This window comes from Prinia subflava, chromosome 19 (assembly GCF_021018805.1).
Source record: "Prinia subflava isolate CZ2003 ecotype Zambia chromosome 19, Cam_Psub_1.2, whole genome shotgun sequence".
Lineage (NCBI taxonomy): Eukaryota > Metazoa > Chordata > Aves > Passeriformes > Cisticolidae > Prinia > Prinia subflava.
In genome coordinates this window covers 772,652-791,709 of record NC_086265.1, presented here as the reverse complement: position 1 = coordinate 791,709, position 19,058 = coordinate 772,652, and the positions used below count along the sequence as shown (strand labels likewise).

Genomic DNA, 19,058 nt, shown 5'->3' with positions numbered 1-19,058 from the left:
TAGTCTCTTTAAATGTCAAGCTTCTTTAAATGAGCACTTTCCACATTTTGATGCTGGGTTTTTTTGTACTCTGCTCACAATCAGAAATGACATCAGCGATTATAAAACAACATCAGTTATTCCACAATCCCGGCTGTACAGATTTCCTGTTTTGCTTTTCCCTCATCCCTTCTCTGGATGCCAGGGTTCCCCTGCTGGGCCCCTGCTCGGGGGCACTGCCAGGCTGGGGATCCCCACGTGCCCTGTTCTCCACACCCTCCATTGGCACTGTTCACCACACTCAAATAACACACACAAATAAATAAAGTCAGAATTTGGGAGAGCAGCAGCAGCAGAGAAAAATCTCTGCCTTTGTTTATTACTTCCTATTCTGTACTTTTTGAAAGGTGGCCATGGATTGGAGGGTGGCATTCCCACCTCTCAGCCATGTTGGTCAAAGGGACTGTCTGTCACACAACCTCTCCTCTCCTTGCAGAGGAATGTGAAAACACTGGTAATATTTATAAATATGATCTCCTGTTTGCATGAACGAGAGTGAGAAGGTGCACACTTCTCCTTTAGTATGAACGCTCAGAGAACCAGGAGAATGTCATGGTGACACTCTGTCCTACACTGACTGAAAGAAGGATGGAGAAGTCAGGGAATAATTCTCTTAATTGACTACTCTTCTTACTACTTGTAATCTAGAGGAAATCTAATTAATTCTACATGAAGAACCGCTATTCTGTGGTGAAGTGTAATTCCTGATCTCTGGGGCTTCAGCTTACCAGTTGTCAAATTATCCAATTACACACTTGTTAAAATCCATTTTGGGGAGATTTTCATGGCTCGTAAATAAATAATTTCAAAATCTTAAATCTCCAGAAGGAAAAAAAAAGAAAGGAAAGAAAAAAAAAAAAAGGAAGCCCCCAGCCCGCAGATGGCACCTCAAAATTAGGAAACACATCTAAAAATAATGTCAGGAATCTGAAAAAAGTGATCTCAGCTTGCTCAGCAGCACCACAGTAGTGATGATCTATTCCAGCAGGGAGAAATCCTCGGCTCCTTTCTCAGCAATGCTTTACCCAAATCACTAATCTGAAGGGAACCAATTAAGGCAGCAAGCCCTTCATTATGCCAAAAGGAAAAAAGTCTTTCCAGAAGCACGCCAGTGGGGAGGCAAGGGAGAGCCCAGCCCAAGGCCAGGGGGACGATGCTCTGGGGCCAGGGGAGCTGGGCTGGAGCCCCCCTGCTCCAGCCACGCTGGCCTCATCCTCAGCTTTTATACTGATTTTCTGTTCTTCAGCTCCTGCTCTGCTGTAGGGTGTAACCCCAGAGCCCCACAGCCTGCCAGCTGCTGTCCCCTTTAACTCACACTAACAATTCCTCTCTAGGCTTGGAACTGAAGCACACTGACAGTCCCAGGCCCTGAGAGACGTGAGCTAAAGTGAACAGAGGGGGCCAAATCTGGAGTAAATGACTTCATTACCTGAAGCTGTAATTGGAGCATTAACCCCTGATATGTAAATGGACCAAACTGATAATTGTGTGAAAAATTCATGACCATGTCCAGCCTGGGTGTAACCTCTGGGAGGCTCTGCTATGGAAGGCCTTCAATAAACACCCACTTAATTCTCTTAACCTCGTACAGCCTCTGTTAGGGTCAGGGGTTAGGGTCAGGGTTAGGGTCAGGGTTAGGATCAGGGGTCGGGGTTAAGGTTAAGGTTGGGATTAGGGTTAAGGCTGGGGTTGGGATTAGGAGTAGACACCTGAAGGCATCAGTCCCAGGTTTGTTTGATGAGAGGCGCAGGTTGGAAGATGGGAAATCCCATCTGGACACCAGGGAAGCATTGCCATGGGGATGGGGACACACAGAGGGCCCCAGGGGGATGTGGCTCCCTCCTCTGGGGTGTCCCAGCCCCAGTGCACAGACCCAAACCCCTCTGGGCAGGAGGACAGCAGGGGCTGGGGCTGCTCTCACAGCAGGGAGGGGGCACAGGGACACCCCAGGGGATATCTGTAGCAAGGAATGCTCTTCAATCTATGTCAGTTCTGGATCCTCATGTGCCACATCTGAGCCAAGAAGAAAACCTTCTGTGATATTCTGTGTCTCAGTGAAAACAATACAGCTGCCAGCCTTACAGAGTATTTTGCAATATTTGCTGCTGCACTGTATGGCAGTGCTGTGTTAGGAAATGCTGGGAGTGAACCCAGACATGAAACAAAAGAGGAACAGAAGGCAGTAATCTGCTTTTTACAAACCCAATCTGACTGTATTTCAATAAAAGTAAATAAACACCATCTCTGGTTTGGCTTTTTTTCAACAACAGTAAAAAACCCAACCATTTGAAATTTCCTTACTATTGGGTCTGATAATCATAAAGATATAAAGGTGTTGGAAAAACCATCCCCATTAGGAGGCCCAGTATTTCCAGTGAATACTGGTCATTCTGGGCATTTAGTGTGAGACTTCTCAACACATCCTGACCTGAAAATCACTCAGAGCACTTTTCTACTAAAAATGAGGTCCACAAAAATTATCAGATTATAAAATAGTTACAGAACTATCATTCTGAAAACTCAATTCACCACTGAATTATCTCTGTTTCAAACTCAGAACATTTGCAGCAACAGTGGTTTTGCAGCAGTGTGAAAACAGGCCAGGACTTCTCAATCTTGTGTCCATGGTCACAAAGGAGGGAGAGGTTCTGGTGAAACCTGCTCTAAATTCAGGTCTGCTGTCTCTTCCTGCTCCTTCTACATTTCGTAGCTCCAGAGCAGCACGGAGCTTGTCAGGGTGAAGGATTGGGCTTGTCTCAAACCCAGTTCAACCACTCGTGTCTAATCAAGGCAAACACATGTAACTCACCCTTGAGGAAGAACAGCAGCTCTTCTGCCAGGCCATTTTTCTTGGGCTTTAATTGGTGAGACAAACACCCCTGTGCCTGTTGCTGCTGCCCTGGAGCGTGGGTTCCCCGTTCCACACCGACCCTGTGAGCTGTGAGCAGCGGGGCAGCCCCAGCCACATCCCCCACTGCCCCCTGTGCTGCCACTGCCGCTGGTCACAGCCCCACTGCAGCCCCACTGCAGCCCCACTGCAGCCCCAGACAGACCCAGCACTTCCAGCCTCCTGTCTTCAGCAAAGGCTCCCCCAGGACCCCTCTGACCAGCCTGTGGTGGCACAAAAAGGACTGGGTCAAACTCGACCTGCCTGATGGGTTTCAGTGCCTGGCAGCTGCAGGAGCCCAACGTGTGTGTGACTGCCATGAACACAGTCATTGTGTCACTGCACGCCCCACACGTCAGCACAATGCCTAATTGTGAAATTGGGAAAGAGCTACTGCCTGGCATTTCAAATGTTAAGGACCCCAGGGTGGTCAGTAATTCTGGAAGGAGAAATCCAAAGAACTGGATTCTGTTGGATTCTGGAGATCAGGCGTGCTGGATTGCCACGTGCCTGCATGACTCCCTCATGCCATTCTCCGTGCACACAGCCAGAGGCCCTGCTGGTGGCCACAGAGCTGTCCTGTGGCAGCAGGGGCACAGCAGGAGCTGCCACAGCCAGGCCAGAGCCTGGTGGACAGCAGCCAGGGCAGGAGCTGCAGACCAAAGCAAAGTGCATTTCCAGACAGTTCCCCTGGGAATGAGCCCTGGAGATCAGCCCCACTGCAGGGAGGGTCACATCTGAACACAGACCCCTGGGGACAGCCCAGCTGTCACACCCCAGGGCACTGCCACGGGCCTGCTCCATCACCTGGGCACTGAGAGGTGCCAACGCCACCAGCTCCGACAAAGCCTGAATAATTAACATCCACACACGGGGAAACATCTTGTACTTCAGATCCCTGCGATTCAATTAATTCCTGAAGCAGCACAGAGTCGTACATGCTAAGGAAACTCTTTATCCATCAGCTGCACCGGCTGGCTGCAGCTGCCAGGGCGTGGAACAGGATCTAACCTGACTCCCCATGCTCACACATGGATTAACAGGCTCTGCAGGGCAAGGGCTGCCTGTGGAAGGTGCTGAGCACAGAACCATCCACAAAGGGAAGTTTCTGGAGCCAGGCAAGGCTGGCAGAGCCACAGCCAGAGGGACAATCTGCTCCTCTGCACTGCCACAGAACGCTCCAGGATCAGACTGACACCACACCCCAGGAACAACCCAGGGAAAATCCGTGGCTCTGCTGCTGTCAGTGATGACCCTGGAACAGGCTGCCACTCAAATCTGCTGGGAAGGCACTGTCCACACAGAGGTTTGAACTATTAAATAGAAGCAACAGATAAACCCAAGGATTCAGAGAAGAGCAATGGAATGAAAACCAGTCACAGTGAGAAGTTTAATCATGGGCACTGCCAGAATTTCAGCCATCAGGGAAGAGGTCTCCAGCCCGACACAACAGAGCAGCAGAAAGGTCTGGATGTAACAGTGAGTCACAGCACTGCTGAGTGCCATTGCAGAGGACAAGCCCTGGCCAACCCCACAGAACCCCCAGCACAGAGCCAAACCCTGGCACGCATTTCTGAGACAGGCACAAAACCTCTCCAGGGCACAGACACTTGGGCAACAACGGCAGGAGACACGAGCTGGTATTCTGGCATATCTGGGATGTCTATTTCTAAGAAAGGTGACTCAAAATCAGAACTGGTGGGGTGCTGAGAGGTTACTGGGAGAATGGCAAGTCTGTTTTTTGGGGTGGAATTTTAAGTCCTTGACCTGTCTAATTTCAGGCAGCAAAGGACACATTTCTGAGAAGAAAATGCTTGCTGGCAATAGCACAATGATCCAAAGGTTCCTCCCTCTCTTAGGAGTGGGTTTCATCTGTGATTCACTAATCATTCTGATTTAAAAAGGCTCCTTTTCAGCACTGGGTAACATTTTAATTAAATATTTGAAAACTTGCCGAATACTGTAATTGCAATTTAAAAGCTATGAATTAGGAAGGTAAAAGCTTTTATCTACTCTCTAGACATCTTTTTCTTTTTCATAAAGCTGTCAGTGGAAGTCTTTAGGAATATTCCCTTGTTGAATTTGAGGAGGACAGAAGGTTCTGGCTGGTGCGATCCTGCACTTCTCAGAACAGGCAGAACTCAGCCCCAGCCAAAAGCAGATCCCCTGAAATCCACGTGCTCCTCCACATCCCTCACAAGAGGGGATCCACCTTGCAGAAAAGCTCTGGTTTCACCCCAAAACTCCCTGATTGTCAGGTCATGGGGACAGGAGGCTGCAGCAGCCCCCAGTGTCCCACCCCAGCAGCCCACTGGGAATTCTGGTAGCTAAGCCTGAGTGCACATGCAGTGTCCAGCAGCACAGGAACTGCACTGTTTAACAAGGAAATGTCTCAGGTATTTGTGAGGGCATTCATGCCCTGGGTATTTGTAAAACCCAGCAGTGACAGCCACTGCCAAGACAGCTGATCCCTGTAATTACTAGAAATAATTGCAATACAAAAAAAGTTTCCTTTATAGTAAATAGCGCCTTTACTGCCACAATTGGCTTATTTACCTGGTCTGCTTATACAGCTTCTCATGCTGATGGTAAGTAGAACATATTCGTTAAAGTTTTAAAAAGAACATCAGGAGCAGGGTGAAACAATGAATTATCTAGAAGGAATAATGTTAAATTGGTGTTGAGGTTTTGGATACCATTTATTTCATATGACTGCCAGAAATAGGAGTTCTCAGAAGCTAGAATGTGTCTAATGGGCCTGAGGACAAGGGCATGACCCCTGGCAAGAGGAACCCTGGGTTCAGGGTCAGCCTTGCTTTGATAATTGCTAGGACACACCAAAACAGAGCTTTTAACCAAACATCATTTTAACATGAAGCTCGTTACATGCTGTGCATTACAACAGATTTCTGTTCAACAAATAAAGACCTTTACTCTTTACAGCTAGCTCAGGAACCTGACCTTATAAAACAAATTCCCCTGTGTTTCACACAGTGCCAGCTGGGGTGGCACTGCAGGAATGCTGGCACTGGGGGAAAAGGTTCTTTTGCTGCAGCACCATCCCTCCCTGCAGGCTGCAGGAGATGCAGGGTGGGGGGACCCCTCCTCCTACAGCCCACCCAAGCTTGTCCAACCCTTCAGCAGCAGGTCACACACAGCTCAGCCTGCCTGTGCCCCAGCAGGGGACAGTCCCCACGCCCTGGGTGCTGCCAGGGATGGGCTGGGTGCTGGGCACTGGCCCTGCTGAAGCCTCTCACTGATCAGGAGCCTTTCCCACCTTGATTGAAATCTCTCTGCCCCGATCCTCCCTGAGTGTCTCGGAGGCCGATGTTGTAGTGCCTGAGGATAATAAATAACAGGCCAAACCCAGAGAGCACAGAGCTGAGAGAGGCTGAGGGCAGCTGTAACTCACTGCTCACATCCCCTGCGCCTGCTGAAACACGCCTGCAGGGACAGGAGGTTGTCACTGGGCTCCTGCCTCTGCCAAGCACCCTGCAGCCTCACACTGGGCCATGAACTGAGTCTCAAATCCTGTCTGGTGGATAGAATAGAATAGAATAGAATAGAATAGAATAGAATAGAATAGAATAGAATAGAATAGAATAGAATAGAATAGAATAGAATAGAATAGAATAGAATAGAATAGAATAGAATAGAATAGAATAGAATAGAATAGAATAGAATAGAATAGAATAGAATAGAATAGAATCTCTGTTTGGTGTTTCTATACATGGAATTACATGTTCTGCTAAGACAGTAAAAACCTAGCTCAAATTACCCCTGTCTCCAAACCCACAGAAATAACACAACACACTATTTTCATTCTGCTTCTTTCTAAATGGGAGATTTTTTTTTTTTTAATTTGCAAATTACAAGCAGGCTCCGCAAGGACCACAGGGAGAAGTGAAGTACCAAACTAATCAAAGTTGGACGCCTCGAAGGGGCTGCACCTGAATCCTCATTTCCATCATTTCCTGAGCACAAAGTGAAGCACGACAAAGATCTGGAGGTTTGTAATACCCTGGAGCTCCTCCCTGACCCTGCAGGCAATGCCAGGAAGGCTGAACCATTCCCAGCCTGTCAGGGATCCAGGGACTGCTGCCATTTATCTCTGCCTCTCTCCTCCCCATTATCCCCACACCTGTTGCCTTGCAAATGCCACCTCCTGAGAACTTTATAGGCTGCCTGTGACCTTTGAGCACACAGCTCTGTGCTGCTGCAAAATGGGCTTTTCTTCATCTTTAATGGAAATTAGGAGAGTGAGCTGATTTGCAGCAGCTGCCAGCAGAATCTATTTTTGTTCTGATGAGCTGCATTTTGCCCCTATATCACTTGATAATAAAGCACTCACGGACGGCGGGCACACGTGAGGAGAGCTGTGCTTTTCTGCCACCACAGAACCACTGGGGAAGAAACCTTTTATCTTTTCAATTATGTATGGAGAGAAGAGAAACCCCAACACCTCAGATTACATCAGTCTGATCATTCCACAGCCTTAACCCTCAACGGCCCAGAACTCATCTGGCTGCACTTGGGCCCAGCCCAGAATATTCTGTGATTCTGTGAAAGCCTTGTCCCTTCCCAGCACACCAGCAGGGACCTTCCAGAGCTCAGCAGGAGCAAAGGGCTGGGAACTGAAAAAGTAGAGAATTTTTACATTACAGTAAGTTTACACAGAACTTTGAGTTGGGTGTGGAGTCAGAATTCAGAATCTGGAAAAACTCACTCAGGGAGTCTAGAGCAGTGTAAGGGCACTCCTGATTCAGGTACCACGAGGAACTGAGTGTCCAGGCACACCTCGTGCTGCATGCACAGCTCTGAGCAATGGAAATGCTGTGAACTCAGCTCCTGCCCCAAAATTCAGAGTATCAGCCAAAGGGCAGGACTTGGCCTCCCAAGGGAAGCTGTGCTGTCCCTCCCACGCCAGGATCTGTTTCCTTCTGTCCCTCCCTGCCCTCAGCCGATGGCTTGCACGTCACACACAGAGCTGCAGAGAGCCAAACAATTCCTTACCATGGCCAAGGGCAGAACTGCCACCAGCTCCTTGTGGCTGACGTAGATCTTGGAGACTGCCAGGTCCGAGGTGGTGTCCCCAGGATACTCCACCTGCCAGGTGATGAGCTGGGTCTCGGGCAGGTCAGGCAGGTCTTCAATCTCAAAATCAATCTGCATGACTTCAGAGGAAGGGCCCTCCACACTGCAGCAAAGAAAGGAAATGTTCCTTCACATCACTGATAAACCAGGAATATAATTGCTTTCACAGCAGTAAAACCTTGGATTAAGGCTCCTTCAAAGAGAGGATTTGGTGGGATGACGGATTTAATAATGAATTAATCATTTGCACTTGTTTCAGGGTATTTCCCACCAAGCCAAGGGGCTCAGTAACACTTTGTGACATGGATCACTGCGCACTGCTCCATCCCATGGGGGACAAACACAACCACATCAAAGGCAAACAGGGCTGGAACTGCAGCCTAAGCTGACTCCAGAGCCTCCCTTTAACCAGCACGTTGTATTTCCTCCCTGCTAAACCAACAGCTGAACAAATCTAAAGGGAATCACCCCTTGAAAGGGGAAACCACTGCATCAAAAGTATTTTTCTGTTTATTAAGACAGGCATAGAAGAAAGGTCAGAGCTCAGGATGGGGTCCACGAACAAGGACAGCAGGGAGCAGAGGACTGGAAAACCCAGAATTAATTTCTGGCTACACTGCTGCCTTGCTGTGAGTGTCAGTGGGGAGCTCCTTTTGTCCTCTGCTAAACCAGGAATTACAGATAATCGAGCTTGTTGTGAGAGAGTTACAAACCTGGGTTGTTTAATATCAGCCAGTCCTGCCAGGATCCCCGAGTGAAAGAAGAGCAGAGCCCCCCTGGGTGTGATGCTGGGGCACTGGGGGCATGGGGGGCACTGGGGGCACTGGGGGCACTGGGGGCACTGGGGCAGCCCCCAAAGCCACGCTGGCCCCATGCCCTGCCCCTCCTGGGCTGCCACCTTTGTGTCACAGGGCTCCACACAGCAGAAACCAAAGGGGGAGACTGGAGAGGGAATTGATGCAATTCCTGTCGAGTTTGGTATAAAACCAGCTACTGCATGGCAGGGAAGATTCAGTGTGTCCTGGTAAGGTGAGCTCCTTAGGACAGAGCCATCGAGAGAGACAAGGAAAGACTCAATTCCCTGTGCAGCTGTGGGGGAATGTGGAATTTCTGAGCAGTGCACAAATCCTGGGGACACTGAGAATGCTTCTGCTCCTGAAGCACCGAATGCTGAGCCAGCTTCAGTGTTTGTGTGCAGGGGAAAGGACGAGCAGAATTTCTTTCTGTGGGATAATCTCAAGCACAGGAAGGCTGGCACAGCACCCAAGTGTCACAAGCCATTTCTGCTGGAGACTGCAGCTAGGAAAAAAGGGAACATTTCAGCAGCTGATCAGAGGATCCCAAAATGCACCCAAAGCACAGCAGGTTTCCCACCTGATGTGGGAAAAGAGCTAAAACTAAGGATAACACTTGTATGAAGGCCAGTTATGACAACAGCCCCAGTTTGGGACTCTTCCCAGATCCTCAAAGATTTCCACTGTGCTGACTAAACCCAGAGCTTTACCCAATGCTATTTCTTGAAGAGGTTGATCTGATTATCTTTAAGGTTTGTATTTCAGCGGATGCACTGTGTTCTTTCCCTCCTGGATGGAATTTAAAGTGAGCCTCTCTGTTTCCAGAGTGGAACACATTGTGTTCAATTTCTCATTTCTCCATGTCATGGACAAAGAGCACGATTTCCAAACTAGCTCTGAGTGCAGGCTCATTTCATGCTGACCTGGTGGGATCAGGAGGGCTCTTGCAGCTGTGACTATTGAATCTCAGTTACCTTCATTGTGTGAGCAGGAGCGGGCAGTGCACTGCCTGTAAATCCCTGGCAGAGAGCCTGGCCTGTGCAGTGTGTTCCAGCCCAGCTCCTGTGTTTGAGGAGCTAATTGAGTCCTCACAGTGCACCTCGGGGCTGGGGCTGTGCTCAGGGTGCCCTCTGCACAATTTCCTTGCTGCCTGATGCTCCCCTGATGCCACAGGGACAGGGGGCACTCAGGGCACACTGCCAGAGCTTGGAACCACCAAAACACCCCCAAAAACGGGCAAACCCCAGAATCTCTTCCAGGTATGCTGGAGGTTAGGAGAAAAGAAGTGATTAGGACAGAGTAAAACAAAGGAGGAAGTGAACAGCAGTGGAAAAGATGGGGAGAGAAGGGGAGCACAGTCCTGAGCTCCAGCTCCCACTGGCACAGCTGCAGGAACCCCAAAGGCACAGGAATGTTCCTTTTGGTTCTCCTGCAAAGCAGGTATTTGAACGAGGCATTTCTTGTAGCAAAACCCCACACTTTGCTACCAGCTACCAAATGTGATTTTGACAGAAATTATTTGAACTAGTTCCTCTTAAAAATACTGAACACCTCCAAGAGAGAAGATAACAATGCACCACAAAAATCACTAAGAATCCCATCACTGCTACTAAAGATGTGTTTAAAAATGTGAAAGTACTGCATGACCTACGATCAGACCAGGCTGTCAGCACCAGGGCCCCTGGTTCAATTGCATTACTCATCACTAACTGTGTCAGTCCTCCCACGTGCAATCCCATGGACCTGTTCCCAATCCACACTCTTCCCAAGCTGTGTTCAGCAGCTGAGGTTTTTCAGAAGAGAAATAAGGCAAGAAGCTGCCTTTCAGAAAATACAGCTGAAAAACACAAATGGAGACAATTGCACAAGCAGTGTGCAAATTCACCTGTGGAGTTCAGTCACATAAAAACATTGGTGGCTTTTCTGTTAGAGGCAGGGCTGCTTGTTACATCCTCCCCAAACCACCCCTGGAACGTTCTCATATTCAAACGTGCAGAGTTTCATCCCTGGCTCCAGCAGGCTGGAATGGACAGCAGCAGCCTGGAGCCAGGAATATGCCAAGCAGGATGTGTCACAGGGAAGTTAATGAAAGAGCCTGGGGGAGAGGAGAGAAAAGGGATTTTATTCTCTCCCACCTCCACGGACGTGCCCAGCACACCTCCTGCAGGGTGCCACGAGTCTGTGCCTGCACAGCCAGGGCGAGAGGTGGAACAGCAGAGCTCAGGAAAGAGGAAATGTTTCCAGGGATAACCGGGAAAACTTCCCAGCACAGCTGACCCCAGGAGGCCTGAGGGGTTTTGAAAACCATCACTCCCGTCTCACAGGAGAGAAAATTAAACTGAAAATTACTTTCCCATAAGAGGAGGGGATGAGATGATTTATGCAGCACCAAGTGGAAAAAGGTGGCGTTTCAGAAGGAAGGTAATTTTTTGGGTAGAATAAGGTCACGTGCTATATTGTCACACAGATAAAAACACCAAGTTTCCTTCCCTGTGTGGGAGGAAAAACATCAACCCATAGCAGATGCAGGATAAATGCCTAAAAAGCCAAAGCGTTGCCATGTTGTAGCAATGCTCTGGTTTTCTGAAAAAACATTTCATTTCTGATATAGATTCTGTTTAAAATGAAAAAAGAAATCTTTTCCTATGGTATTTTCTCTGGAATGTAAACAATTTCACTAAAAGGATTTTACAAACCTTCTCTGCTCCTCTCTCCTGGAATTCTGAGCCATTTCTCCTCATATCATCACTGAACAGAACTTGTTTCCCACCCAAGAATGAGGAGGTGGAAAGGAAATCAAGGGATCACTAGAGAATCAGCCCTTCCTTCAGAATATTTGCTTTTTGGTACCTGCTTCCCTTCTCTCCCCAGCCCGGAGCTCCCCTAGAGCAGCCAGGCATTGCATTTACACTCCCCTAGAGCAGCACATCCCCGGCAGTGCCAAGGGCTTTAAATAAAGTGGATTTTCTCCATATTTTTGCAGTGCTCCTGGGAACACGCAGCCCAGTGACAAACTGTCTTCACACCTAAACAGATCTGGGGTGGGGAAAAAAAGGAGGAGGAAACTAGAAGATATTAAGAGACAAGAAACCACCGAGTGAAAAATCTCCTGAACCAGAAGGAATATATTTATATATATCTCCATCTATATTTAAAGTAGTCAGGAGAGAATCCTGATAATCTTTTAGTTTATCTACACCAAGAAAAGACTGTCTGTCTGGTCTTTGCTGAATTCTTAAAAAATACCCACAACCCTGGTCTGAGGAGAGGCTCCTCTCATTCGAGAGGGTTTTAGTTTGTTTTAGGAAGCCTTTACCCCCAGTCAGACTGCGAGGCAGCAGGGACATCTGCATTCCTCTCCAGCGTGCAGGGAGACAGAGAGCACATCTCTGCTGAATAAACAGCTGAATAAACAAACTGCTGCTGCTGCTGCATGTCTGCCTGCACCCTGCACCCTGCTGCATGTCTGCCTGCACCCTGCTGCATGTCTGCCTGCACCCTGCACCCTGCTGCATGTCTGCCTGCGCCCTGCTGCATGTCTGCCTGCACCCTGCACCCTGCTGCATGTCTGCCTGCACCCTGCTGCATGTCTGCCTGCACCCTGCACCCTGCTGCATGTCTGCCTGCACCCTGCTGCCTGTCTGCCTGCACCCTGCACCCTGCTGCATGTCTGCCTGCACCCTGCTGCCTGTCTGCCTGCACCCTGCTGCCTGTCTGCCTGCACCCTGCTGCATGTCTGCCTGCACCCTGCTGCCTGTCTGCCTGCACCCTGCTGCCTGTCTGCCTGCACCCTGCTGCATGTCTGCCTGCACCCTGCACCCTGCTGCATGTCTGCCTGTACCCTGCTGCCTGTCTGCCTGCACCCTGCTGCCTGTCTGCCTGCACCCTGCTGCATGTCTGCCTGCACCCTGCACCCTGCTGCATGTCTGCCTGCACCCTGCACCCTGCTGCATGTCTGCCTGCACCCTGCTGCCTGTCTGCCTGCACCCTGCTGCATGTCTGCCTGCACCCTGCACCCTGCTGCATGTCTGCCTGCACCCTGCTGCTGCGGGCAGGGCTGGGCCAGGGGAGATGTGGGGTCCTGTAAGGGAGATGGAGAGTTCTGTAAGGGAGATGTGGGGTCCTGTAAGGGAGATGGGGGGTCCTGTAAGGGAGATGGGGGGTCCTGTAAGGGAGATGGAGAGTTCTGTAAGGGAGATGGGGGGTCCTGCAAGGAGCCCACAGGGCTGCACCTGAGGGAGAACAGCACAGAACCAGGGAGTGCTGGAAAATGAACCCACGGCCACCAGAGGTTTGTGTCCAAAAAGGAGACAGAGCAGTCCTGGAATTTTATTCAAATAAAGGGAAAGGCCACGGGGCATTTCCCCTGGGGTCTCTCCAATTTTTGGAGGACACAGCCTCCTTTTTATCCCAATTTCCCGGCCACATTTCCCTCTCTCTTTCCCCTCTGGCTGAGGTACTTGAGAGGTACAGACTCCCCAAATCACCTAATACAGACAGCCCCACCACACCCAGGTCTGATCCCCCAGGTGCAGCCAGGGGTGGGATGTGCCTGGCAAGGCCAGCAGGATTCCCAGCCTCCCTGGCACTAAAAATACCTCAAAGTTGGAATTTTATTAACCCAGACCAACAGTGTGGTGCAATACCTGCCCCATGAGCTGCCAGCACGCTGACAGTTCATCCTCTACACATCAGCCAACTCACAGAAATAATAAAAAGGAAATATTTTAGGTGAGAAGGTGAGACTTGGGGCTCAGGCCATCCCAGGGTCAGAGAGGGCACCCCAACACCCAGGGTCTGCAGAACCTGGAGCCCTGAGCTACAGCAAAGATCATTCTTCACCGCTGATCTATCAGGAGAAGGGGTAACATACAGCACTACATTAAAATTTAATTTCATTCATTGTCATCTTACTATTAAAAATTCAGGATGGGTAGGCTGGAAAGTCATTTTTCTATGGGAATCACTGTGTGAAGTGAACCAACTAGCAAGAAAAATCACCAAGAAATGAGTCTGCTAATCATGTAATAGTTATTTTAAAAAATCGATCCATCTCTCTGGAGCTTGACATCAGTAGTGTTGGTTGAGAAATATTTGCTGAATTATTTATTTGACTTTTTTTTTTGCTATTGTCAAATAAATTATTCACTGTACGATTTTCCAGCTGTTGATAGCACTTTTGCCAAATAACTCAATTCAAAACTGAGCAAAAATTAGCAAACCTCTTAATATAATATCAATTTAAAACATAATTACCCATGGAGTCAGCGCTGCAGTTCAGAACCAGGGTGCTGAGCATCTCCTGACGTGGTAAAGGGAGCACTCACCACATTATCCAAGGGAAGGGTAAATCAAGGCTGACTTTATTACATGCCATGTAATAATCATTCAATAAATGAATAAATCAATTCCCCAGCAGCCAGGGAAGCTCAGGTAACGCTGCAGCAGCCCCAGCACGAGGCACGAGCAGAACAGCCCCGGTTCCTGTGCACGAGGCAGAGCTGAAGGGCTGCAAAAACGCTTTTACTGACACTGCAAAGTCTAATAAAACCCTGCAAATACACTCACTCTGGCTCCCTCCACCTGCTGTTTTATTGTCCTCAGCACAAAAATAACAATAAATGTAGGATAACTCACTTGTAAGTGTGATAAAACTGCAGTAGAGGAAAGCAGCACACGGCCACAATGGTTCAGAATTAATGGTGAAGCTCCTGCAGGGTCCAGCCAAGGCTCAGACCACACTGTACCACACAGCCAGGGAACGTGGGGATGGTTGTCTCAACAAGGGGGAAAAATGGGAAAAACAAACCCCAATTGTCACTTTATGGGTAGGAAAAGCAGGTCCAAAGGCTTCAGCCAAAGGCCAGTTCAGCACTCGTGCGAGGGAGGTGTGTGCACCACACCAAACCCCAGACTGAGCCTGGGGGTCAGCCCCACTCCTGAGCACTCCTGACATCAGCTACGGACCCTTCCCTCACATCCCAGCTCTGCCACAGCCTGCTGGGGGTGCGGGAAACCCTCTCTGAATGCACAAACCCCGCGCTGATGTGAGGGAACCAGAGCCACGGAGATTCTCCTTCACCAGGCTCCTCGTGCTGAAGCACTCCGAGCAGCACTGCAAATATTGACTGCTGAGCACTCCCTGCACACAGAACCAGGAGATCGAGCACTGTGCTCAGCACACAACCCTGCAGCTAAATTCACTGCTCATCCTGCAAATATTTATCCACATAAAAACCCCTCTCACCCATGAGCAGCAAATTTACACTTGTGCAGAAATATATGTGGGGTTAGACTTGGGAATTCAGAATGATTTTGAAATTATGCCTCCTACTGTTTTTTTAAAAATTTAATTGTGCCATTAAGTCCAGAGTGGAAGATATGATATCTTAGTGTTTAGTTCCAGCCATGTCTCCACGGTGACATCTATAACTCACTTTTTTTATGCCTTGCTTATTAGTGTCCACACTGGTTCAACAAATGCAATTATATAGAAAAGCAGCATTACATTCCACAAGACTCCAGCTCTCAATATATTTCAAAATTAGTGACTTATTTGGAGATACCTGCCAAGGCACATCCAATATATGAGATTAGAACCCTCAGCTAGAGGAATTTCCTCTGCTGTGAGCTGTTCAGCAAGTATTTCTGCTGAACTCGTGCATCTTCCAAAACTGCAAAGTCCTTCTCAATTAAATTTTTAAAGGAGTTTTCTTTACACAATTGTTCAGTGTTTGCCAAGTCTAGAATTAAAAAAGGAAATACTTTCCAGCTTTCTTAATATTAAAACAGAAGTTTCCAGAATCCTGTTTCTTATTTTTAAGCAATAATATGGAAAATAAACTGAAGAGAGAAGATACACCTTGCCTCCCTCCAAACCCAGTTTTGTGAAAGAGCTTTAAGCTGAAATATATTTTAAATCCCAGAATTAGAGGGCAGACGTGGTTAGGAGAGACCTCTGAAAGCCGTCTGGTCTAACACCTTTCTCAAGGTGAATCATTTCTCAGTAAATGATTGTGTCTGTACAATCAGGGTGAGATCCCTGTCCCTGCTCCAGCTGTGGGACATTTTCCTGGGCAGATGTTTCCCCTCCAAAGCCTGGGCTAACCTGACAGGCACGAGGAAATCACAGAGACAGGATGATGGGACAGGTCTGCAGCCGAGCCCTGCTCCTGTCACATCCAATCCCAGCTCTTGATGTACTTGTGACACTGAAGCTGTGTCACTTCCCCAGCTCGCAGCAGTCCTGTCCTCAGCAGCAGGAGCTGCTGCAGTCCACCCTGCTGGGCTCTGCTGAGGGTCCCTTTGAGCCCAGGCTGCTCAGGCACGGGGGACACACCAGCCTGGCAAGCCCTGGCTGTTAGAAATAGAGATATTATAAAAGAAAGGCCTTGTAAAATATGGCCCTGCTGCTCTAGCTAAGCTAGCAGTAGCTCGTAAGTTCCCATAAAGAAAAATTGTAAGAACGAACACAACAATTCTGTTGATCAATAACCCTCTATTCTCTAATTCTCTATTCTTAGAGAGAAAAACAAGTTTGCACCTTCATAAACAATGACTCTGTCCCATGAGAATCAGTGAAGAAAACATGTAAACATATCTAGAGAGAGAAAATTTGCTAGACATAAAAATAGCCCTGACCAAAGAGGTACATCAAACAATGACCTGAGTTTCACTTACTGCTGCCCAATTGGCTTAACACAGTGCCTTCTGGTATTTCCCATAAATACGAGCTTTGTGAATAAAGAATTGGCTTTTCTGCATGAGAAAACTGAGTCCTGTGTGTTTATTAGCTCCAGCACCTGGGGATTTGCAATGCCTGTTCCCCGAAAGGCTCTTCCAGGAGCTGATTATTGTCATGGCTGGAGCAGCCAGGGGAGCCACCCTGGCGGGAGCTGAACTCCTCTAAGAGCCCAGCCCAGACATGCGAGGGATAATGGCCAGAGCAGCTCCTCCTCCTGCAAACCTCTCAGTAAAACATTAACTAACTGCGAGCTTCTGCAAACATGCAATGGCTGATAATAGCTCCCTCACCCACAATTATTCCTGCCAAGTTTCTGTGTCCTCGAATCACCCCCAGCCAAACAGCCTCTTCCCTACCCCTGTACAGCTGTAAACAAAACCATTACTGCAGATAAACTTAAATGGACTTTAAATATTCACTGATCTAAGGAGGCAGCCTGAGAATGGTGGGTTCTCAGCACCTTATCTCAGTGCACTCCGTCACAACGCGGCTGCAGTTGTTCGCCATTTCCAAAAGGAAATTACTCTTTCAGTAAAATAATAACATGATCAGACTAATAACTAGGAAAGCGGAGGGGACAGAAAAGCAGCCCTGGATGAAATGCTCCATGAGATGGTCAGGAGCTGTGCCCCAGTGAACAGAACATCCCCTCAGCAGAGAGGAGCTCGTGTCCAGCCGCGGGACAAACAGAACACATCACACAACCTCCCCTGTGGGGGAAACTTCCAGCTGATGGGATCTGGGCTCTAAAGCCACTTCCAGAGCTCAGCTGGCAGGCACTGAGCAGGTCCTAACCTTGAGGCCAGGTCCTAACCTTGAGGCAGGTCCTAACCCTGCACCTCCTGTGGGAAACGCCAGCCCTGCTGTGCCTGGGCACAGCGCTGCTCCTGCCAGGGGAACCCCAGACCCAGCTCAGGGATCTGCACGAGGGCAAAGATGCACACCCAGCCCCTGCCAGAGACACAGGGATTGTACTGAGCTGCAGGCAGGGCTGGAGACACCCTCACTGTTATAATTATGAATTCGGTAATGTCAGTAATCATTACAGTTTCAACAGGTTCATGAATCATTCACGCAAGGGGAGAAGCTGTAAGTGAAGATCAATTTCTGCTCCAGTAACATCTCATGGCACACACCTAGACATTGGACTGCTTGAACTACTCTTATTTAGTTTATACTCCTACTGCTGCTGCCTCAGGTTGCTTAGTCCAGTTATGAGTCTTTAATGACTTAATTGAATGTAAACTCTCTTTCTTTGCAAGGCTAACATGGAACCTTTGCAAATATAGACACTGCTTTTCTTTCATTGCAATCAAAATCCTCAAGGGGGTATGAGCTGGGACACAAATCACCAAAAATGTGCATTTAAAAGATCTGCTCCAAGCAAGCAAAACGGAAAATCTGGCTGGGGAACTTAGGCCAAACCTCCTAACTAGCATGGTTCTTGGAATCTGGGAGGAGAAATCCAAGGGGCAGCTGTTATGGGTATTAAAAGCAACCCAACGAAGTGAAGCATTAAAACACAACACTGCCAGAATTATCATTGCAGTCTGTGAATATAAACGGGTTTTTAGGCATGGTTTTCCAGTTGCTTTGCTCAAGCTGCTCGACTTTAGTTCTGCTGTCATTGCACAGCAGGGTGAGGTACAAACAGCCACGAGGACTGCAGGAAATGGACAGGGTATTTTAGACAAACAGTGCAAGAAATCATCTGCCAGATTTCCAGAGGGCCTCAGTGTGCAGTACTTGAAGGAACATCCAGGAGAGCAGAAGGCAGGTTGGTGATTTTCTGAAGAAAATCAGTGTGTGAGGCTTAAGAGGCAGAAGAAGCAGAAAGTGATAACTTTCCACAAATATTTCAAGGATTTAAGCGTCAAGGAGAGAAAATTGCTAGAGCAGGTAGGCAGGAGAGTATAATTAGAAACAACAGGAAATATAGAGCAAATTCAAAGCAGAAGGACACAGTCTCTGAAAGAAATGGCAAACAATATCTGGGAAGGTTTAAAAGTAGATAGGATAAAATGCTTCGAAAACAATCATTTTTGCAGTGGCATAGATGGCTACAACAACCTGCTTGGGCTGTGTGTTCCTTTTTCCAAGCTCCTTAATGAAGAGAGGATTATGCAATCAGCAACAACATCATATCTGAATTACTGGTGCAGACTTTTCCAATGCTTAGGAGCAAAATAATCTAAAACATGCAACAGCCAAGGATTGGTGCCAAAGTTTTTGCATGAATGTGAGAAGTGGGCAGATGAATTGTGTGGAGAAAAGATGAAGTAGAAACAACTTGGAAGCTGTTTGTGTAAGAAGATGAAGAGCACTGAAGCAGGGGGTGGCTGCAGAGCAGACACTTCTCCCACAGGTACAAAAAAGTGACATCTCCATCAGTATTGATGAGTGCAAATCATAAATCAAAGTGAGCTCCTGCTGTCAGAAGGTTCCATGTTGCAAACATGGTGATCCTTTGTTCTTCTCATCTATCTCATAAAATACAGTC

The 19,058-nt window shown here is 48.2% G+C and overlaps 1 protein-coding gene across 1 annotated transcript in view; it reads right to left on the bottom strand.

Moving 5' to 3' along the window:
• Positions 1-19,058, bottom strand: part of TMEM132D (transmembrane protein 132D) — a 184,383-nt gene that overhangs the window by 63,444 nt on the left and 101,881 nt on the right. Inside the window, exon 4 of the mRNA XM_063416100.1 lies at positions 7,940-8,123. Within this exon, the coding sequence (XP_063272170.1) occupies positions 7,940-8,123 (184 nt within the window). The remainder of the gene's footprint in view (positions 1-7,939; positions 8,124-19,058) is intronic.